This window comes from Erpetoichthys calabaricus, chromosome 5 (assembly GCF_900747795.2).
Source record: "Erpetoichthys calabaricus chromosome 5, fErpCal1.3, whole genome shotgun sequence".
NCBI lineage: Eukaryota > Metazoa > Chordata > Cladistia > Polypteriformes > Polypteridae > Erpetoichthys > Erpetoichthys calabaricus.
Genome location: NC_041398.2, coordinates 20,687,257 through 20,711,156, shown reverse-complemented (window position 1 = coordinate 20,711,156; position 23,900 = coordinate 20,687,257). Strand labels below are relative to the sequence as shown.

The following is a 23,900-nucleotide window of genomic DNA, read 5'->3' as shown; positions in this document are numbered from 1 at the left end:
CCTCTCACAAACCTAGGCTGGGTGGACTGGTGACAATAAATTGGCCCTGTGTGGGTGAACGTACCCTGAGACGGACTGGCACCAATAGAGGGCTGCTGCCTGCCTAGACTCTAACCTCCTGAACATGACCATTGATTGGATTAAATGCAAACTGAGTTACTGAACATTCTCCACACATTCTGTAGACAATTATAGATCTTATTTTAGATTTTCTTAGTGTCTTCCTGCTGTCATGTCAGATCACTTCCAAAGATGTCAGCCAAATGATATGTAACCTCATACAGAGGAGAAATTCTCAATCCTTAACTTGTTTTTCTCTTTGCTTTCCTTCTAAAATATTTTATTACACCAGATAGTTCACAATGAATACACTCAGGTGTAAACGGAAACAAGCGAGATGGAGAACTGCGGACTCTTTTTGTCATCTGCACCTTGTTACTAATGAGGAGCCTTTCAAAACGGCAAATTCAGCAGCTTAAGACTAAAACAAGCAATTAAGGATGGAAAATCTTAACGAGCTGCACCACTAATATGAAGCAGGAAAACGGGGCTTGAGCAATGTGTGCTTCATCAGCAATAACGGGCATCTAACGGAGCAACCAGGCTGGAACAACAATCTGCACCCGCTGCGGCCACCCAGGAGCGACACCACGGCTCATCACCCACCGATTTAAAGGCTAAGAGGAGGCATAGAGCGCCGTCAGACTGTCGATGAGAAAAACACAAGTCTTAGATCTTTGGAAAGGTTTCATGTCGCTGGATTTGATTTAAAGTATATGTGAGGATGTGTGGAGGTCATAGGCAAAAACTAACATCTTAGTGAATAATTTTGTTTGTTTCTTTAAAGAACAACTCCAGAATGTGAAAAGGCTAAAACAAACTATGAGCTGAAGTCATTTTTTTAAATATTCGATTTTAAATTAATAAATGTTTCCTGAAAAATTTGGTTTCCCTTGTTTTTGATGAACAGTAAAAACCAGAGCCTCTGCTTCATTTGACTGAAGGACATTTTCAGATCACAATTTACTTTAAATGTTTGTTAACTTCTTATATGACTTCTATGAAATAGAGAGAGACAGACAGACATGTGATAGATAGATAGATAGATAGATAGATAGATAGATAGATAGATAGATAGATAGATAGATAGATAGATAGATAGATAGATAGATAGATAGATAGATAGATAGATAGATAGATAGATAGATAGATAGATAGATAGATAGATAGATAGATAGATAGATACTCCCTGCTCTTTTTTCCCCTTTCATGATAAAGACGTTTGACAGTATATAACTATTTATTTCTTTATTTGTTAGCCTTGGTATCACTCAAAGACAGGTAATAAAATAATTACAAACAAATATTTGCGGTCTCTTGCCCCATTTGTACCTTCAACACCTTTCTTCTGTATTTGCGTTTGTGAAAATCGTTTCACTGGAGCTCGGTCTCTCATGCTCGTTCATGTAAAGCCTGCTTCTCAGAATGTCTCTTTATTTTCGAAGTGTCTTTCTCGCCACACAGACAGATCTTTTTTTTTGTCCCCAAGGAGAAATATACATCAGTTCCTGAAAGTTTTTGAAAAGTATTCATAAAGTGTTCAGAATAAGTCACACATTTCGAGTATTCAATAAGAATACAAATCTAAATACATTAAAGGACTGTCTGTTCAGTAACTACAGTACCATTAGAGTATGTTGCCCAATACTTACAGTGGTGTGAAAAACTATTTGCCCCCTTCCTGATTTCTTATTCTTTTGCATGTTTGTCACACAAAATGTTTCTGATCATCAAACACATTTAACCATTAGTCAAATATAACACAAGTAAACACAAAATGCAGTTTTTAAATGATGGTTTTTATTATTTAGGGAGAAAAAAAATCCAAACCTACATGGCCCTGTGTGAAAAAGTAATTGCCCCCTTGTTAAAAAATAACCTAACTGTGGTGTATCACACCTGAGTTCAATTTCCGTAGCCACCCCCAGGCCTGATTACTGCCACACCTGTTTCAATCCAGAAATCACTTAAATAGGAGCTGCCTGACACAGAGAAGTAGACCAAAAGCACCTCAAAAGCTAGACATCATGCCAAGATCCAAAGAAATTCAGGAACAAATGAGAACAGAAGTAATTGAGATCTATCAGTCTGGTAAAGGTTATAAAGCCATTTCTAAAGCTTTGGGACTCCAGCGAACCACAGTGAGAGCCATTATCCACAAATGGCAAAAACATGGAACAGTGGTGAACCTTCCCAGGAGTGGCCGGCCGACCAAAATTACCCCAAGAGCGCAGAGACGACTCATCCGAGAGGTCACAAAAGACCCCAGGACAACGTCTAAAGAACTGCAGGCCTCACTTGCCTCAATTAAGGTCAGTGTTCACGACTCCACCATAAGAAAGAGACTGGGCAAAAACGGCCTGCATGGCAGATGTCCAAGACGCAAACCACTGTTAAGCAAAAAGAACATTAGGGCTCGTCTCAATTTTGCTAAGAAACATCTCAATGATTGCCAAGACTTTTGGGAAAATACCTTGTGGACTGATGAGACAAAAGTTGAACTTTTTGGAAGGCAAATGTCCCGTTACATCTGGCGTAAAAGGAACACAGCATTTCAGAAAAAGAACATCATACCAACAGTAAAATATGGTGGTGGTAGTGTGATGGTCTGGGGTTGTTTTGCTGCTTCAGGACCTGGAAGGCTTGCTGTGATAGATGGAACCATGAATTCTACTGTCTACCAAAAAATCCTGAAGGAGAATGTCCGGCCATCTGTTCGTCAACTCAAGCTGAAGCGATCTTGGGTGCTGCAACAGGACAATGACCCAAAACACACCAGCAAATCCACCTCTGAATGGCTGAAGAAAAACAAAATGAAGACTTTGGAGTGGCCTAGTCAAAGTCCTGACCTGAATCCAATTGAGATGCTATGGCATGACCTTAAAAAGGCGGTTCATGCTAGAAAACCCTCAAATAAAGCTGAATTACAACAATTTTGCAAAGATGAGTGGGCCAAAATTCCTCCAGAGAGCTGTAAAAGACTCATTGCAAGTTATCACAAACGCTTGATTGCAGTTATTGCTGCTAAGGGTGGCCCAACCAGTTATTAGGTTCAGGGGGCAATTACTTTTTCACACAGGGCCATGTAGGTTTGGATTTTTTTTTCTCCCTAAATAATAAAAACCACCATTTACAAACTGCATTTTGTGTTTACTTGTGTTATATTTGACTAATGGTTAAATGTGTTTGATGATCAGAAACATTTTGTGTGACAAACATGCAAAAGAATAAGAAATCAGGAAGGGGGCAAATAGTTTTTCACACCACTGTATATGTGTGTGTGTGTGTGTATACATATTGGGAAAGTATATTGATGCAGTGAAAATGTTAAATTTTTGGCATTTTATGATTCCCAGTGACGTCCGTCTTTGACACAAAACCCTCCAAGTGAATCCCACCACCCAAAGGCATCTTGGCACAGCCTATAAAAGGCTACAGAAGTCTGCTGAATTTCAATGAAAACACTTACATGAACCTTTTAAGTTTGTGTGCACATTTAGGCCTTAACTGACAAACTTTCTTCACAAAATATGATCCTTTCATTAAATGCAACACAATATGTCACTACTAAATTCAGAACTTTATAAAGTGACAGTCATGTGCTGGAAACATAACCTGACCCAATTTGTTTTTCAATTCAAGTCACCTATTGCTTTTCTTAAGGCCCTGGGGTGAATGATCCTAACAATCAAATGTGTGCCCTGCTTTCATTATCACTGATTAACACCCCAACCCGATCCCAAAACCCCCCCAGCACACACACCGGCTGTTAAGCTCAGTTTTCCTTTCATGTTTAATCCCATTACTTACTTATTCCAACACTCCCATATGCTTCGCTCCCATTTCCTTCACTGATTTTCTCCCCAGACTCTGATAACTCCGACTTCGGTTCCACAGAATTCTGCCGGGTAGCCAGTTGTCCCGTAATGTTGAGCCAGGGCTGCAGTCTGGAATGAGACTCTTCAGAGACATCTTGCTTGAAAAGATTCCCACTCTCATGGTCCGGCAGTTCAAAACTAACTGAGAACTCTTCTGAATCCTCAACTTTAACCTGAACAATTTCCCCTTCGGACTCCTCCTCTGGAAAAACTGAAACTCTGCTTTCACAGTCCTCCCATTTCACACACAAATGTGCTAACGCACCCCACTCACAATCCTCTTCTTTAATGTGTGCCAGTCTTTCATCCAGGCCTTCACTGTTGATGGAGGCCATGCTTCCTGGAAAACTTCTCTCTCTCTCTCTCTCTCTTTTCAAGTATGGGCATGAAGGGCATTAAAGACGCATCGCAGCATTACCATGTGACCGGGGCGGGAGGTTCCTCTTTATCTGTCAAAATAAAAGTGACATAATTAATTCATTAACCTATCAAAAACAATTTGACACCATTTAAGAATTAACTTCACCATAAAAAAACGAAAGACTGTGTTTTTGTATGACAGATCTGAAATGTTGTTAACTCTCCATCTTAGCCTAAATACAGTTGAAGTCAAACGTTTCCATCCACTTCAGGTGAATTCATTCAAACTCACTTTATAAGCCTTCCTTACATTTTATACTAACAAACTCTACATTTGTCATATCGTTTAAGCCATCTGCTTTGTACTGGACAAAAGTAATGTTTTCCAACAACACACCACCAGAATCCAATAATCAAATTTTTTCTAACGTACACTGAGTTGATATGCTTATCCTACATGGATACCAGTCAGAGGTGAGCATGCAAACTCCATGTTAACACTGGCGCTGTGAGGCAGAAACGACAGCTCTGCACTCCAACTCTGATATGTTAAGATATCTGGACTGAAATTAAGAATATCAACCTGATTTTAAACTGAGGAGAGCTGCCATTGCTAAATTAGCCCTTGTGCTTCTGGGTGTTCAGGCAGAGTGGCGGCTCCAAGGCCGGTTCAAATCCCGTAAAATGCCAGAAGTGACTCTACGAGGAAGGCCCTTAACCTGCAACGTAGGCTCTGTCCTGGGTATAATGTTAACCTGAATCCAGCCATGCAACTAGGACCTCCACCATGCAGGGTTGGTGGCAGAATTAGCACTCCAGCCACCATAAAATAAAAAACCTCACACTGTTCCATTCCATCTGAACTACAGTAGTTTGGTGCTGAGGGCAATGTTGTCCGAGAATCCTTTGCCACAATCTGGGAGAATAAGAAGGTTTCACTCCTGTATGAATTCTGATCTGGGACTGAAATTTCCATATTTGTGACAATGTTAGTGGTGCGGAGGTGTCACCCGTTGCATGGGATCCTTAGGTGGTCTGTCATGTGGTGGGTGTGGCAACGTGTGGTATCAGTGCATGCTCCTAATCTCTCTCTGTCTCTTTATACATACGATTGTGATGGGCTGCTATCCGGTCCATGATCTCCGTATCTCAGAATGACCAGGTCCTCTGTCTCTCCATAACTGACGTGAAGAGGACTCTATCCAGAGTCAATCCACACAAGGCTGCAGGACCTGACAACACACCTGGGCGTGTGCTCAAAGAATGTGACAGTCAAACTTGTGTGAACGTTGTGCGGTAAAACTGTTGCATTGTGCAAGATGTACCCCTGATGATACTGCTCTACTTGAAACATTATATGCCCTCAAGTAAGCATAGCATATGCCATTTTTGAATAACATCCATCCATCCATCGTCCATCCCGCTGAATCCGAACACAGGGTCACGGGGGTCTGCTGGAGCCAATCCCAGCCAACACAGGGCACAAGGCAGGAACCAATCCCGGGCAGGGTGCCAACCCACCGCAGGACACACACAAACACATCCACACACCAAGCACACACTAGGGCCAATTTAGAATCGCCAGTCCACCTAACCGACATGTCTTTTGGACTGTGGGAGGAAACCGGAGCGCCCGGAGGAAACCCACGCAGACACGGGGAGAACATGCAAACTCCACGCAGGGAGGACCCGGGAAGCGAACCCAGGTCCCCAGATCTCCCAACTGTGAGGCAGCAGCGCTACCCACTGCGCCACCGTGCCGCCCTTTTGAATAACAACGATAGGGAAAAGAAAAAAAAAAAGTTAGTGGCAATAAGTGTTCGGCATACATGGAGATGTCGTCATTACTGTGAGAGATGCTGAATGTTCACCTACCTTGTGACATCCGGTAATTACAGGCACAAAGAAACCAAACGTTTATCACTTTCATGTACAAATCTGCCCCAGAGGATTTCCAATGCCCACTCTCTGGATGGTAAGTTACCCTGTTCCCTGGATATTTGGCCTTGACATATGAGGCACTGAAACTGCACCCACCACACAACGAACCCGAGTTTAGCCGTGCAATGGGTGACACCTCAGCACCACACTACTTTGAATGGAGGTTTAAAATATTAGGAAATTAAGGCGCTTTCTAAATAAACAGGATTCTGAGAAAATAATTCATGCATTTCTTTCTAGTAGGATTGACTACTGCAATGCGGTGTTCAAACTGTTCTCTATACAGCCTCCAGTTAATCCAAAATGTGGCTGCAAGAATTATTACAAGAACTAGAAAATACGAACACATAACTCCAGTTCTTAAATCCTTACACTGGCTCCTGGTTAAGTTTAGGGCAGGTTTCAAAAATCCTCCTTTTAATATATAAAGCATTAAATGGCCAAGGCCCAGCTTACTTATCTGAACTTATCATGAGTTACAAACCAGAGCGCACATTAAGATCTGGAGTTTGCATGTTCTCCCCGTGTCTGCGTGGGTTTCCTCCGGGCGCTCCGGTTTCCTCCCACAGTCCAAAGACATGCATGTTAGGTGGATTGGCGATTCTAAATTGGCCCTAGTGTGTGCTTGGTGTGTGGGTGTGTTTGTGTGTGTCCTGCGGTGGGTTGGCACCATGTCCGGGATTGGTTCCTGTCTTGTGCCCTGTGTTGGCTGGGATTGGCTCCAGCAGACCCCCGTGACCCTGTGTTCAGATTCAGCGGGTTGGAAAATGGATGGATGGACATTAAGATCTCAAGATGCCGGTCTACTTACGATTCCAAGGATTAATAAAATAACAGTGGGAGGTCGAGCTTTTAGTTGCAGGAGGCCCTAAACTGTGGAGTGGTCTGCCTGCTACTATAAGAGGTGTCCCTTCGGTCTCAGCTTTCAAATCTCACTATTTCAGTTTAGCACACCCCGACTAGAGCTGCTGATTAACTGTACAGACTGCATCTCTGTTGTCAGTCATTAGCACTAAAACATAAGTAACATGACAGTTAGAATTGTATACTAACCCTCACCTATTCTGTTTCTCTTCTCGTGCACTCAAATGTGGCACTTGGTGCCATGGCCCACCTGCCAAGTTGTTTTGCCTGCCTAAGGTAAAGTCATCTCTGATGGAGGATCACAGGAATCATCGGGTAAAGGGGTCCTTTATTCGGATTGGCTGGACCAGCACTGACTAAATGGGGGAGGCAGCTTGATGGCTGAGGACTCTGAACAAATCCAAATCATATTATGTGATGTCATCTACTGTTAAATTCTGCTCCATACTTCTAAATTTTTTACTTTTATACTGTATTGAGGATTTGTTCTGTGTATTGTATTGTATTGACCCCCTTTCTTTTTGACACCCACTGCACGCCCAACCTACCTGGAAAGGAGTCTCTCTTTGAACTGCCTTTATCAAGGTTTCTTGCATTGTTTCCCTACAAGAGTTTTTTGGGAGTTTTTCCTTGTCTTCTTAGAGGCTGTCAAGAGGCAGGGCCTGTTAAAGCCCATTGCGGCACTTCTTGTTTGATTTTGGGCTACACAAAAAATAAATTCTATTGTATTCTGGCAGTGGCTGGAATGCCAATCCTGCCACCAACCCCCAAGTTTTCCTCTTGTAAGTTGGAGGACCTGCTTGTAGGACCAAAACGCAGGTCAACATCATACCCAGGATGGAGATATTGAAGGTTAAAGGCCTTGCTCGAGGGCCGAACGAAGTAGAGTCACTTCTGGCATTTGCAGGATTTGAACTGGAAGAATGCAGGTCCCTAAACCTAAAAGCCACCAGTCCCCACCTCAACATATGTACAGCAATTATGGGAGTGGCATCTCAGACCATCCTGTAGCAGTGCTACTATTAGTTAAAACTACATCTCCCAGCAGTCCCTGCAGGGGCTGTTGGGGTCAAAGGTGGTCAGAGGGGTTTAAAAGGAGGGCAGGTGTCCAAGGGAAAGAAAGGTTGTTTTTTGTTGTTGTTGTTGTATTTTGTGTTCCGTTCACCTGTCGGATTGCCTCCTGTTGATTAAGCCGTATTTAGTCGTTGTGTCCTGGATTGTGTCGTCGTTGGGGTCTCGATCGTCTTCTGTCTACCTGTGTGCTGAGGACTGATTGTGGATTCATTGGCTTTCCTGCAAGTAAAGGAGCGCTCCTGAACCATCCACCCGTCTTCACCCTTACAGTAGGACTGTTTTTTCATTCCCTTTCGGTGTGCAGATCTCTGGACTCACAATCGTCATCTTTATATGTTTAATGTAATATTGCCGTAGGGGTACAGGGGTGGTATTATTGTTTTCATTTATATTATTTAATTTCATTATATTCTTAATTGTTAGTTAGTTCCCAGTGTGCTTCATTTTGTCTCTGTTTTTGAGTGTGTGTGGGTCGGGCCAACGCTGGGGGCGTCCCTGGGATCTCCTCTACAAAAATAAATAAATCACCGTCGTGAATCTTAGCTGCACTGGACCGCTACAATCTTAAGAATGGATGAGGGGGGCACATTGGTATCTGTACCGACATACAAATTTGTGAAAAACATCAGACACATGAACTACACAACAATCCTGTTCATCTCTTTTGGGTGCCCAGTGATCTCAATTTACATCTTAGCATTAGGGAGGCGGAGGTGCACTGCGTGGTCTCGCATACATCCAATCCATGCGCTATAGCGGCCTGTGGTCCATTTTTAATTGGCACGCAGAAAAATTCTAAAAATATAATGAAATATGGCCCACACACGAAACATTTATTTATATAGCACATTTTCATACAAATAATATAGCTCAAAGTGCTTTACATCACCGAATTGTACTTCTTAGTTTTAACACTAGGTGGAGCTACTGTCTTGATCACGGCAGCGTCTTCACAAACAAGCGCTTACCAAAGAATAATTTTGCTACGGGTGACTAAAAATGGCAGAACCAAAGAATCGCACAATAGCAAGTGTGTGCAGAAAATTTCAGACACGGTGGGAAAATTAATATTTCTTCCTAGAAGCCAAGGGCAAATGTGTCTATTTGATTTACAGTGAAACTATTGCAGTGATGAAAGATTATGAGGTGTATGGACACTACAACACCAAACATCCGACCTACACCGGTGCCGAGCGAGAACAGAAGGTTAAGCAAATGGCAGCTAGTCTGCTAGCTCAACAACAGGATTTTTATTTCCGTGTTAACAAAACACAAGAAAATGCCACATTAGCCAGTTAGGAAGTAGCGTAACTCACTGCCCGTCAAGGGAAACCTTCCGCAGGTAGTGACATCATAAAACTGCGCCTCACTAAAGTCGCAGGAATAATGTGCGCGGAGGAAATGCAGGAATTCAACAAAGTGCGCTTAGCCAGAAACGCAGTTGGGCGGCGAATTGAAGATTTGTTTGTCAGCTAACTTAAAACATCAAGTGTCAGATAAAGCTTGTGCTTTGGGTTTTTACTCGAGCAGTTTGAAATACAACAAATGAAAACCCATTAATGGAGAGTGGTGATGCCGTTTTTTCTTTAAGCATATTCAATTCTGATGCATAATTTACCTATATTTGGTTGATTTTGTTAGCTTAATACACAGGAGATAGGGGCGGCCTTAGGCCACAGGGCCACCAAGCCAATATACTGTATATTGTATATAAAACAGAAAGAGAAAATAACGACACAGCTGGCGGCAATGTGGCCAAAAAACATTGTGTTTCTTGTTAATTTGTACGCTGTATTTACTAATGTCGCTCGAGTCGGAGCGGTAAGCTAGATGTAGTATTATAACGTTCTGCCGTAATGAGAATATCATGGGCCGCCACTTGGTTTTCAAGTTACGGACACGCGCATATAGATGCGAAGCTAGTGCAAGTGGGCGAGTCGTCTTACAAGGTAATGTTTCATCTAGTTTTAATAAAATATTAGTTTTAGCGCAGTAGTCATAGTGAATATCTGGTCGGATAGGGGACACAAGACATTCGCATACCCATTCTAAGCAAAATGAAAAGATTTCGAGTACACGAATCTGGTTATCCGAAACCAAAGAGAAAGGCGGCTCAGGTGGCTTTCATTGCGTCACAGGAAGGAGCAATCCTGAACTTTATGTACAAGAACTCCTCTCAGTCCAGCTGGTGCTAACTAATGATGATGGCTACTTGAGTTTTTAACGTTAACACTGATGGTCAATAGTTTCAGAGCACTTCAGGTTTTCTTCAAACGTAATCAGCCACAATGCAAGGAATGACCTGGAATGGTGAAAAGGTAAAACACCCCTCATGAGGTTGGGGGCATTACAAATTGTTACATATTTCTAGAGAGTGTTGAGTGAAAGTCATACTTAAATTAAATAAAGTGGCCTAAATGGACCCTATAGTTTCATATTTTCTTTTTTGAGTAAATAAAATACTTAAAAAATACTTTAGGGTAGAAGGGGAAGAAAGTCCAGAAGAGGACAACCACTCTGTAACACAACTGTTTAGTTGACCTGCATGAACCCTGCAAAAACATGAAATCTAACAAAGTGGAAAAGTATTTATATCATGACATTAAATCTTGTTTTCTATATTGTATTATATTATTGACTCAGGTGATGGACAGGTTGACAGACAAGATTAGACAGGAGTCCTCGTGGACTGTGATGTTTGCTGATGACATTGTGATCTGTAGAGATGAGCAGGGAGCAGGTTGAGGAGACCCTGGAGATATGAGAGGTGAGGAATGAAGGTCAGTAAGAACAAGACAGAATACATGTATGTGAATGAGAGGGAGGTCAGTGGAACGGTGAGGATGCAGGGAGTAGAGTTGGTGAAGGTGGATGAGTTTAAATACTTGGGATCAACAGTACAGAGTAATGGGGATTGTGGATGAGAAGTGAAGAAGAGAGTGCAGGCAGGGTGGAGTGGGTGGAGAAGAGTGTCAGGAGTGATTTGTGACAGACGGGTATCAGCAAGAGTGAAAGGAAAGGTCTACAGGACGGTAGTGAGACCAGCTATGTTATATGTGCTGGAGATGGTGGCACTGACCAGAAAGCAGGAGACAGAGCTGGAGGTGGCAGAGTTAAAGATGTGAAGATTTGCATTGGGTGTGACGAGGATGGTCAGGATTAGAAATGAGGACAGTAGATAGATAGATAGATAGATAGATAGATAGATAGATAGATAGATAGATAGATAGATAGACAGACAGACAGACAGACAGACAGACAGACAGACAGACAGACAGACAGACAGACACACTTTATTAATTAATAATAAAGGGTCATTAGAGTCATTAGACTCTAATTAGTTATTTATTATTTATTAGTTATACAATGACATTAGTCATTGTCATTAGAGGGTCAGCTCAAGTTGGATGGTTGGGAGACAAAGTCAGAGAGGTGAGATATACCCAGCATCTCTCCTCTGCACATGTCCATTGGTTTGGACATGTGTAGAGGCGAGATGCTGGGTATAATGAGAGAAGGATGCTAAGGATAGAGGTGCCAGGGAAGAGGAACAGAGGAAGGCCTAAGAGAAGGTTTACGGATGTGGTGAGAGAGGACATGCAGGTGATGGGAATGACAGAACAAGATGACGAGGACAGGAAGATATGGAAGAAGATGATCCGCTGTGTCAACCTCTAACAGGAGAAAGATAAAAGATTCGAATTATTGATTTATATATACATAAAAAAATGTATTGATGACTATTGAGCTTCCTTTAAGAAATCTTGTCAAATAAATTTTGCTTACCCCATTGGCAGATTTGTTTAATAAATAAAAGCAAAACAACTCCCATTTAAAGCTTTTACATCTAGTTTTGCATGTGCTTTTTTTTTTATTTGCAGTGTACCAATATTTTTCTATTATCCCCAGATTTAATAAATACTCTTCTTAAAAAAAAATATTACCCCTGCATAAAAACTGCTACTTTTTTTTTTTTTTTAATATATTTTGTATATAAATCTAAAAGGTCTGTTACAAAATAGTTAAATTTAAAATGACAATTTAAAACAGGACCTCATACTGTATATTGTAAAAAAAAAATATATAAAACTAGTTAAAAATGTAAAAGGGTTTTAGTACAAAAAAAAAAAAGACCTTATATATAAACGTCTACACGTGGAAGTGAGAAGCGGAGTCGGGGTAAGCAATCCGCCTCCGAGGAAACAGAAAACTCACTTAGCTGCTAATAACACAAGCGATGCCAGCTTGTCAGCAAAACTAAACCTCAGAAGAGAAAGACAAAGTCGCTTAGCTGCTAATACACAAGTGAGGTGAGCACGTCGGCAACATGAATCCTCCAAGGAGAGAGAGAGAGACGCCCAGAGGAGTTCCTTTCAATTACCTGACATCGCGACACTTCAATAGTTTTACAGCATGGGCTTACACCGTTAGTTAGTTAGTATATATATATATATATATATATATATATACACACACACATCCATTATCCAACCCGCTACATCCTAACTACAGGGTCATGGGGGTCTGCTGGAGCCAATCCCAGCCAACACAGGGCACAAGGCAGGAAACATATCCCAGGCAGGGTGCCAGCCCACTGCAGGGCAAACACACATACACACCAAGCACACACTAGGGACAATTTAGGATCGCCAATGAACCTAACCTGCATGTCTTTGGACTTTTGGAGGAAACCCACACAGACACGGGGAGAACATGCAAACTCCACGCAGGGAACCTGGGTCTCTTAAGTGCGAGGCAGCAGCGCTACCCACTGCGCCACCATGCCACCCATATACATAATGTAAAACATCTACGTGTGGAAGTGTGTGTCTGTCCATCCCGGAAGTAAGAGATGGAGTCCCATATTTTTCTATTATCCCCAGATTTAATAAATACTCTTCTTAAAAAAAATATTACCCCTGCATAAAAACTGCTACTTTTTTTTAAAATATGTTTTGTATATAAATCTAAAAGGTCTGTTACAAAATAGTTAAATTTAAAATGACAATGTAATTAATCTGAATAAAAGTATACTCTTTCCAGTGAACTCACAAGCATATAATATTAAATTAGACACCCTACCTTTTACCATAGCAGATCAGTTTAAATACCTAGGGGTAAATATCACAAGTAAACATAAAGCTCTTTATCAACAAAATTTTGGCGTCTGTATGGAAAAAATTAAGCAAGACTTGCACAGATGGTCAACCCTTCATCTCACTCTAGCCGGAAGAATTAACATCGTTAAGATGAATATCCTTCCTAAACTTCTCTTTTTATTTCAAAACATTTCAATATATATCAATAAATCGTTTTTTAAACAGTTAGATTCAATAATAACCTCATTCATTTGGAACTCAAAACACCCACGTATCCGAAGAGCGACCCTACAAAGACCTCCGGCAGAAGGTGGCATGGCTTTACCTAATTTTCAGTTTTATTACTGGGCAGCAAACATACAAGCCATAAAAACCTGGACACAAATAAATGAACATACACAGGCTTGGTCTGCAATAGAAGTAAAATCCTGTAGTACTTCTTTATATTCCCTGCTCTGCTCGCCAATAAATGAAAGTTATCGCAAATATACTAATAACCCAATTGTGCTTTACTCACTCAGAATATGGAACCAAATTAGAAAGCATTTTAAGATGGAAAATCTTTTATCAGTGGCACCTCTGCAAGAGAACCACCTCTTTCAACCTTCGCAAGTATATCCAGTTTTTAATACCTGGAAAAGTTTTGGGATTAAAATGCTCAGAGATCTTTATATAGACAACATATTTACATCTTTTGAACAATTACGTTCAAAATTTAACCTCCCAGCTACACATTTCTTTTACTATCTTCAAATTAGAAATTTTGTTAAACAGAAATTGCCCGATTTCCCCCACCTTGCACCCTCCACAATGCTGGAAAAAATACTGCTCAATTCCGAGGAAACAAACACTATTTCCGCAATATATAAAATCTTATTAGAGTCCCTACCTTTCAAAGATCCAAGAGGACATTGGGAAGAAGATCTCTTAATCAATATATCAGAAAAGGAGTGGAAGGTAGCAAAGCAGAGAATTCACTCGAGTTCTATATGCGCAAAGCATAGAATTATTCAACTAAAAATTATATATCGAGCTCATCTGTCTCGCTTAAAACTGTCCAAAATGTTTCCAGGCCAGGATCCAACCTGCGAGCGCTGCAACCAAGCTCCTGCCTCACTGGGTCACATGTTCTGGGCCTGCACCAAACTAACATCATTTTGGACAAAAATTTTTAAGTGCCTTTCAGACAGCCTTGGGGTCACAATCCCTCCTAACACACTAACAGCTGTGTTTGGTGTCCTTCCAGATGGACTGGAATTGGAGAAGGACAAGCAAACGGTGATTGCATTCACTACACTCTTGGCACGCAGACTTATTTTGTTAAATTGGAAGAATCCTAACTCTCCTCTGATAAGTCAGTGGGAAACCGATGTTTTATATTATTTGAAATTGGAAAAAATCAAATTTTCAGTTAGAGGATCTGTACAAAATTTTTTCAAAACTTGGCAGGATTTAATCAATATTATTTTAGAATAAGAGAATTAACTATTATTGCATTTAACTCCCTTCTCCATCTCTTATTTATATAGATATTTACTTCTCCCCTTCTTTTGTCTAATGTTGCCTTATTAAAAAGCTTAAAGCAATTTTCCTTTAGCTAAGCTCTCCTTCTCAGGGGTGGGGTTTGATTTGTCTTCAAACTTGTTGGGTTATAAATTGATCTGTTTGTATGGAATGATTACAATGAAAATTAATAAAATAAAAATATTAAATAAAATGACAATGTAAAACAGGACCTCCATCCATCCATCCATTACCCAACCCGCTGAATCCGAACACAGGGTCACGGGGGTCTGCTGGAGCCAATCCCAGCCAACACAGGGCACAAGGCAGGAAACAATCCTGGGCAGGGTGCCAACCCACCGCAGGACACACACAAACACACCCACACACCAAGCACACACTAAGGCCAATTTAGAATCACCAATCCACCTAACCTGCATGTCTTTGGACTGTGGGAGGAAACCCACGCAGACACGGGGAGAACATGCAAACTTCACGCAGGGAGGACCCGGGAAGCGAACCCGGGTCCCCAGGTCTCCCAACTGCGAGGCAGCAGCGCTACCCACTGCGCCACCGTGCCGCCCACAGGACCTCATATATTGTAAAAAAATATATAAAACTAGTTAAAAATGTAAAAGGGTTTTAGTTAAAAAAAAAAAAAAAAAAAAGATCTTATATATAAACATCTACACGTGGAAGTGTGTGTGTGTCTGTGTCCGGCCTGGAAGTGAGAGGCGGAGTCGAGGTAAGGGCTCCGCCTCCGAGAAAACAGAAAACTCGCTTAGCCGCTAATAACACAAGCGAGGGGGAGCACATCAGCAAAACGAAACCTCAGAAGAGAAAGACAAAGTCGCTTAGCCGCTAACATCAGCAAAACGGTATCCCTTTTTACTTTTCCTCCCACCATTAATGCACAAGTGAGGTGAGCGCATCAGTAAAACAAATCCTCCTAGGAAAGAGAGAGACGCCCGGAGGAGTTCCTTTCAATTACCTGACATTTCAACATTTCAGTTTTTCTTCTGACGATTTCAATAGTTTTTAGGACCCCGGGCTATTTACAGCACAGGCTTACACACAGATAGTATTAAATAATTAAATATATCCTACTAAAAAATGATAAAATAATTTAAAGAGGGAAATTAAAAGGTGTGGGTATAAGGTGTGTCCCCAAGGAGTCAGGTTAACCTCAGGGACTGTGAATTTCCCACTGGGATTAATAAAGTATCTATCTATCTATCTATCTATCTATCTATCTATCTATCTATCTATCTATCTAAAAAACATTATAAAATTAGGGCTATGATTAAAATACTGTATTAGGAGGAGGATAAGTTATGGAGGTTAAGTTAAGGATTTTGGTCGGGCAAAGATGTTATAATAAGTATCACCCAGAAAGTAAACATTAAGCTTAGGGCATCGACAACAAACTTTAAGACTAGGGTCATGTGAAAAGAGTCTTAACATTGGGGCCCAGTGAAAGAGGTTACGTTTCGAATTGATGTTGGGATTGAACATCTCAGGGTGAGGCTAACCCCAGCATTCACTTCTGTAGGTCTTCATGACACTTGAAAAGCATCAGAGAAGTGTTAATTCGTCTCTGCCATGTGACCTACTAACAAAGCATCTGTTTGGAGACTTCACCAAGATGTGTTTCTCGTGACATTCCTTATTTAGGAGAAGACCCATGAATCCATCATGTCAACAAGTCACTTTACCAGTACAGCGCAGACAGGAAAAACCAACCTGCTGATGTTTCACGAGGGTTATGAAGACCAAAAGAAGTGTTTGTTAAGGTCTTGTTACAGAAGAGCAAATGAGGAACAGATTAATTTTTGTAGTACCTAAAGTGTTACCGAATAAACATTTTTAGCCACAAAAATCAAGCTATAAAAATACTCATAAAACAGTTAACTGGTAACACCTCCATGTGTGTTTATTTCTGTAATTTGAAGAACAGTCACACATTCTTGTTTGTGATTAGAGCTACAGGTCCACAACCCCATTTTGGTGTATGCCCCCACTCACCGACTGATAAATAAATCATCGTCATATCAATGGTGTGAATCTTAACTGGTTTTTTAGTCCACTACAAGCTTTAATTCAAATGATTTAACAGAAATATCATATCAGCCATTTAGGAGTGACACCCATTTTTTTTTTACAGGTTAACCCATTTCCAGGGGCTCAAAAGTATTTGGACATTTGACTGACCAGCTGCTCCATAGCTAGGTGTCAGCAGGTCCCTCATTATTTCATTAAGCAGGTAGAAGGTCTGCAGTTGATTCCATGTGTGTTATTTGGATTTAGAAGCCATCACTGTGAACTCTAAATGTGAGGTCCAAACAGCTGTCCATGCAAGTAAAAAAGAGGCCATCATTAGGGGGAGAAGATAAAACAAACAAACCCATCAGAGAGACGGAAGAAACACCACGAGTGGTCCAGTCAACCATCTGGTAGATTCTTAAAGAGAAGGAACACACTGGTGAGCTCAGCAACACCAGAAGGTCTGGACAACCACAGAAGATGACTGTGCTGGATGGTCACAGAATTCTGTCCTTGGTGAAGAAGACCCCCTTCACAACATTTAGCCAAACCAAGACCACTCTCTGGGAGGAAGACCTGTCATTGGCAAAGTTTACAATCAAGAGAAGATGTCATGACATTAAAGACAGAGGATTCACCACAAGGTGCAGACCACTGGTAGGCCTTAAGGATAGATCAGACTTTGACAGAAAACGTTTTTTAAAAGACTGTCCAGTTATGTGACAATGGTCTTTGCACGAAGTAAACTAACATCAATATACAGAATGATGGAAAGAGAAGAGTATGGAGAAGAGGAACTGATGAGCACCACTTCACCTTGTGAGACATGGCGGAGGCCGTGTTATGACCTGATCATGCATGGCTGCCAATGGAAGTCACTCACTGGTGTTGATGATGTGATTGCTGGCAGAAGTCGCAGGATGAATTCTGAAGTGTAGAGGGCGCTATACTGTCTGTTCAGAGTCCGCCAAATGCTACAAAACTGACAGGACGACACTTCACAGTACAGATGGACAAGGAGATAAAACACACTGGGACAGCAAACCAGGGGCAAAACCAGCACAAAGAAGTGGAATATTCATCAATGGCCAAGTCAGTCAACTGACCTCAACACAACTGGACATGCAGATCACTTACAGAACACTAAACAGAAGGCAGAAAGTCCAACAAACAAACAGCACCTGAAGACAGCGGGCAGAAAAGGCCTGGCAGAACATCAGCACTGGAGATGATCACGGGTTCAGACTTCAGGTGGCCATTGAATGGAAAGGACTTTCAATATTGAAAAGAATTGTTATAGATTTATGATAATGTTAGCTTGTCCAAATACTTTTGAGCCCCTGAAAATAGGGGGTCCCTGTATAAAAACGGCTGTCTTTTCTAAACAGCTCGTACAATTAAACTGCAAGTCCACACTTCAATCATGTCTTGATTGCTTTGTTTCAGATCCATTGTGGTGCCGCACAGAGCCAGAGGTATGAAAATTGTGTCACTGTCCAAAATACTTATGGACCGGACAGTAACACCACCAAAGTGTCGGTCTCAGGAGCCTGCTTGTCTCTCTCTATATATCTATATCTATATCTATCTATAGATAGATAGATAGATAGATAGATAGATAGATAGATAGATAGATAGATAGATAGATAGATAGATAGATAGATAGATCACACACACACACACATACAGTGGGGCAAAGAAGTATTTAGTCAGCCACCAATTGTGCAAGTTCTCCCGCTTAAAAAGATGAGAGAGGCCTGTAATTTTCATCACAGGTTTACCTCAACTATGAGAGACAAAATGAGAAAAACAAATCCAGAAAATCACATCTATGGACCTACTGTTGTTGTAGGCAGATTTGTTGATGCAGATTTGTTTCGAGTACGGAAATCTTGCACCTACTGTGGCTCTTCGTCATCAGCTCTCTTAACCGCAATCCTTTTGACGGAGTGAAACACACCGTTTTCGTCAAATGCAATTTTTGCAGTAGGTATTTTCATGGATGTGGCGGCCAATTCGTTCAAATTACTTTGACTCCGACAACATTGTCGTTACGGTGAACAACAAAGAGCACACACGGCACCTGCGACAACATATCGTTCACGTTTACCACTCGTTCATTGATTTCGGCAAATGCCAATGAATAATCTGCTACACAAGGGTTCTTCCCTTGCAACTGTTTGTTCATTTTTAAAACGTGCAGTCTGCTCTAATATTTTCAGGAGGCTGCTCAGCTGTAAATAGTTAATCGGAACCGGAAGCTTGCTCTTTGTCGGACTAGATTAACGAGCGCACCTCAGAACGTTGCGCGTTCGAAATCCCCGCCCCCACAGTGACCGGCGCCTTAATAAAGCGTTGGATTGGTTCAGAGATGTGACACTCAGTATGTCGTCTAACGGTTTCCTGGTAGTTATCGCCTGGTTCACATATTATACGCCTGGCTACAATTTCAAGATATCTTTACGGTTTCTTTTCAATAAAAGTGCTACTGTGTATACGTACATTTTTAGCATTTTTTTTTTTTACAGAAAAAGTCGTACGCCCTTCCACTCTCTTAGCCCATCGGTTTAAGCTCATGCATTAACCCGGAGCTGTTCCTATGTCATGTCCTCCGATGTTTTGTTTGTATTGCAAACGCAAATCAGGAGAAAGTTCTTGAGAAACCTGGAGTCTCGGATTGTTGCGACTTCCTTCGCATACTAAACTAGGGCTGAATTAGGAGCACGGACGGGACAGCTTGGGGTGCGTGCAACACCAAAGTGGACTTGTGTATACTGACGCGAATCTCTATTTGTTCACTCTTTTCCTCACTATCAGCTTTTTTCCACGATTCTCCCTCCTGATTTCATCGCCCACACACTGCCCCCGTTTTCTATCGCACACGTCCTTCTTCACATTCCGTTCCTTTCCTCTGCTCTGCTCTCCCACACGGTACTCTGTCTCTCCCCCACCCCCGATGCCACGTTGCTTACCAACACTCTTTCTCTTCACCGTTCGTTCATTCCTCGTCTGTTTCCTCTTTTTTCATTCCTCCTTCTGTTCGCTTTTGTCACTGCACCGCACAGACGAGTGCCAAACGGCGAAAAGAATCCAGCTGATGACTTCGGCAGCTCCGCTCCGTTGACGAGCCAATCAAAACGCACATCTCCGTGGCACACACAAATGACGTCACAAGCGAGAAAAACATGCTGTCGAAATAAAGTATTAGAAGGTAGTTAACGTCATCTCAGTGAAAACCTTGATAACAAGCAGGTAGCAAAATAACGAACAATTCGTACCTGTACTGCTTAATTCGACTTTTTATTATTATTTAACTATTTCATTTATAAAATGGTAAAATACAGAGGAAGCAATGAAAATAAAAATAGCAAATTAAATAACAACTAATTAAATAAGTGGCTCTTCAAGACCCAAATAAGTTTCACGGTTTAAACAGATCTATACAATTTCAGCGGTTTTAAAATATGTCGTCAGTAAAATTGTATTTATGATTGTGGCTCTTGTTCAGAAAGCGGACGCCACTTGGTTGTTTCACAATAATTAAGATCCATATTACTAAACGAGAATGGTAAACCGGATATGGACGCAGGGACATGGGCCGTGGACGCAAAAGACGTAGTGCGCAGACGTCACACAAGCCCTCCTCCAAGCAACGGAAAATAAGAAATGAGGCGCCGGGCCCATAGCACACAAAAAAAAAGGAGTCAGACGCAGGCGCCACACAAACCCTTGGCACACGAAACGGGACGCACACAAAAAAGAGGCTTCAGACCCACGACACACAAAGCCCCCCTCCACTAACAGAAATAAGAAATGAGGCAACGCGCCCCTAGCACACCAAAAACAAAGGAGTCAGACGCAAGCGCCACATAGCACATGAAACGGTACGCACACAAAAAAGAGGATTCAGATCCACGACACACAATGCTCCCCTCCACTAACACAAATAAAAAATGAAGCAACGCGCCCCTAGCAAAAAAAAAAAAAGGAGTCAGACACGAGCGCCACACAAAGCCCATTGCACACGAAACGGGACAGACTACGGACATAGCACACGAAACGGGACGTACACAAAAAGGAGAATTCAGACCCACGACACACAAAGCCCCCCTCCGCTAACAGAAATAAGAAATGAGGCAACGCGCCCCTAGCCCCCCTGCCCAGAGTAAAACGAGAAAGACTACGAACCGTCTGACATGTAGGATAAAGCGAGGTCAGAAGGAAATCACATTCTCCAGCAGCAGCATACTGATACAATAAATAATATTAAATTAAAGAAAGATAATAATGCAGGTGAAAAACAGACAGTAACTTTGTATAATAATGTTAAATGTTAACGTTTACACCCCTGCGTGGAATTGAAGAGTCACATAGTTTGGGGGAGGAAAGATCTCCTCAATCTGTCTGTGGAGCAGGACATTGAGAGCAGTCTATCGCTGAAGCTGCTCTTCTGTCTGGAAAGTGATCAATAAATAAAAATAGAAAAATAAAAGTAGAAAAGCACACATACACATACGCCACACAAAGCCCCCCCCCCCCCCCCCCCCCCCCCACACACACACACACACACACCTGCACCAGAGCAAAACAGGAGAGACTACGAACCGTCAGAGTAGGAAACAAAGTAAAACGTCATAAAGAGGTTAAAGAACAGGGACAAACACATAGAGAGCAGGTTACAGAACAAAGCCCCCCTGCCCAGAGTAAAACGAGAAAGACTATGAACCGTCTAACATGCCGCAAGCAGGATAAAGCGAGGTCAGAAATAAAACAGAGAGTAGATAGATAGATAGATAGATAGATAGATAGATAGATAGATAGATAGATAGATAGATAGATAGATAGATAGATAGATAGATAGATGAAAGGCACTATATGATAGATAGATAGATAGATAGATAGATAGATAGATAGATAGATAGATAGATAGATAGATAGATAGATAGATAGATATGTGAAAGGATCTATCTATCTATCTATCTATCTATCTATCTATCTATCTATCTATCTATCTATATATCATATAGTGCCTTTCATCTATCTATCTATCTATCTATCTATCTATCTATCTATCTATCTATCTATCTATCTATCTATCTATCTATCTATCTGTCATATAGTGCCTTTTATCTATCTATCTATCTATCTATCTATCTATCTATCTATCTATCTATCTATCTATCTAACAGATAGAGAGATAGATAGATGAAAGGCACTATATGACATAGATAGATGAAAGGCACTATAGATAGATAGATAGATAGATAGATAGATAGATAGATAGATAGATAGATAGATAGATAGATAGATAGATAGATAGATACTTTATTAATCCCAATGGGAAATTCACATTCTCCAGCAGCAGCATACTGATACAATAAATAATATTAAATTAAAGAAAGATAAAAATGCAGGTGAAAAACAGACAATAACTTTGTATAATAATGTTAAATGTTAACGTTTACCCCCCCCGCTTGGAATTGAAGAGTCACCTAGTTTGGGGGAGGAACGATCTCCTCAATCTGTCTGTGGAGCAGGACGGTGACAGCAGTCTGTCGCTGAAGCTGCTCTTCTGTCTGGAAAGTGATCAATAAATAAAAATAGAAAAATAAAAGTAGAAAAGCACACATTCACATACAGTCATACACGGAGCTGCTGGAAACAAAGTAAAACTTTAGAAAGGGATTAAAGAACGGGGACAAACACATGGAGAGCGAGATACAGATGATGAAAACTGAAATGCAACAGCTTCAAAAAAACCTAGGCACGAAACACATGCACACCGAGATACAGAATATAAAGGCAGAAACAACGACAGTTAAACGTCCACACCACACAGCGCAGGCGGACCCGTACTCCACAATGCACCACATAATGGTACGGACGGAGCTCCATTTTAACAGTGGGGGGCCCCAGAGTGACACGGGCGAATGCTCCGTATTAAACGTGCGTCATCCTCACACGTGGCTGCCCAGCGGGCACGGGTTCAAAATGCCGGGGGTAGGCGAGCGAAGCGAGCAGGGGGCGGAGCCCCCTTGTTAGGTATATAAGAAGGTTTCACATTTCTATTATCATTTTAGCCCTAGGGGCGGCACGGTGGCGCAGTGGGTAGCGCTGCTGCCTCGCAGTTGGGAGACCTGGGGACCTGGGTTCACTTTCCGGGTCCTGCGTGGAGTTTGCATTTTCTCCCCGTGTCTGCGTGGGTTTCCTCCCACAGTCGAAAGACATGCAGGTTAGGTGGATTGGCGATTCTAAATTGTCCCTAGTGTGTGCTTGGTGTGTGTTTGTGTGTGTCCTGCGGTGGGTTGGCACCCTGCCTGGGATTGGTTCCCTGCCTTGTGCCCGGTGTTGGCTGGGATTGGCTCCAGCAGACCCCCGTGACCCTGTGTTTGGATTCAGCGGGTTGGGAAATGGATGGATGGATGGATTTTAGCCCTAAAGTAGTGATTTAACATCAAGGACCTGTTTTATTGACCTTAAGGTTAGTGTTTGGGCGACAGGAACACCGTCTCAAGTGGCGTCCGCTTTCTGAACAAGACCCGTGATTGTGATAGCTTGCAAATAAAATGAGAAGATTTCTTTAGCCACTGAATGTTTAAAGAACACTGAGAACCGATTTACGATATAATATATCCCTAATAAGCCCTGTGGTGGGCTGGTGCCCGGCCTGGGGTTTGTGTCCTGCCTTGCGCCCTGTGTTGGCTGGGATTGGCTCCAGCAGACCCCCGTGACCCTGTAGTTAGGATATAGCGGGTTGGATAATGGATGGATATATCCATAATAAAATTACTTGGACTAAAGTATATTCCTAACATAAGTGTAGACCAGTTTGTGTTTAAAATGCTTAGCTCATATACAGTATATAAATATGACTTATATGTATATATGTATTTGCATGAGCCGCAAAGAGGCTAGCATGTAGCGCCCATCCGGGGTTGACGAGAGAAGCAAGCAGGGGGGCAGAGCACCGTAGAATATATTTTAAATATATATATCCATCCATCCATCCATTTTCCAACCCGCTGAATCCGAACACAGGGTCATGGGGGTCTGCTGGAGCCAATCCCAGCCAACACAG

The 23,900-nt window shown here is 41.7% G+C and overlaps 1 protein-coding gene across 1 annotated transcript in view; it reads right to left on the bottom strand.

The window, feature by feature from the left end:
• The window catches only part of LOC114641699 (zinc finger protein 420-like), a 52,334-nt gene that overhangs the window by 5,659 nt on the left and 22,775 nt on the right, over positions 1-23,900 (bottom strand). Inside the window, exon 5 of the mRNA XM_028790726.2 lies at positions 3,871-4,327. Within this exon, the coding sequence (XP_028646559.2) occupies positions 3,871-4,327 (457 nt within the window). The remainder of the gene's footprint in view (positions 1-3,870; positions 4,328-23,900) is intronic.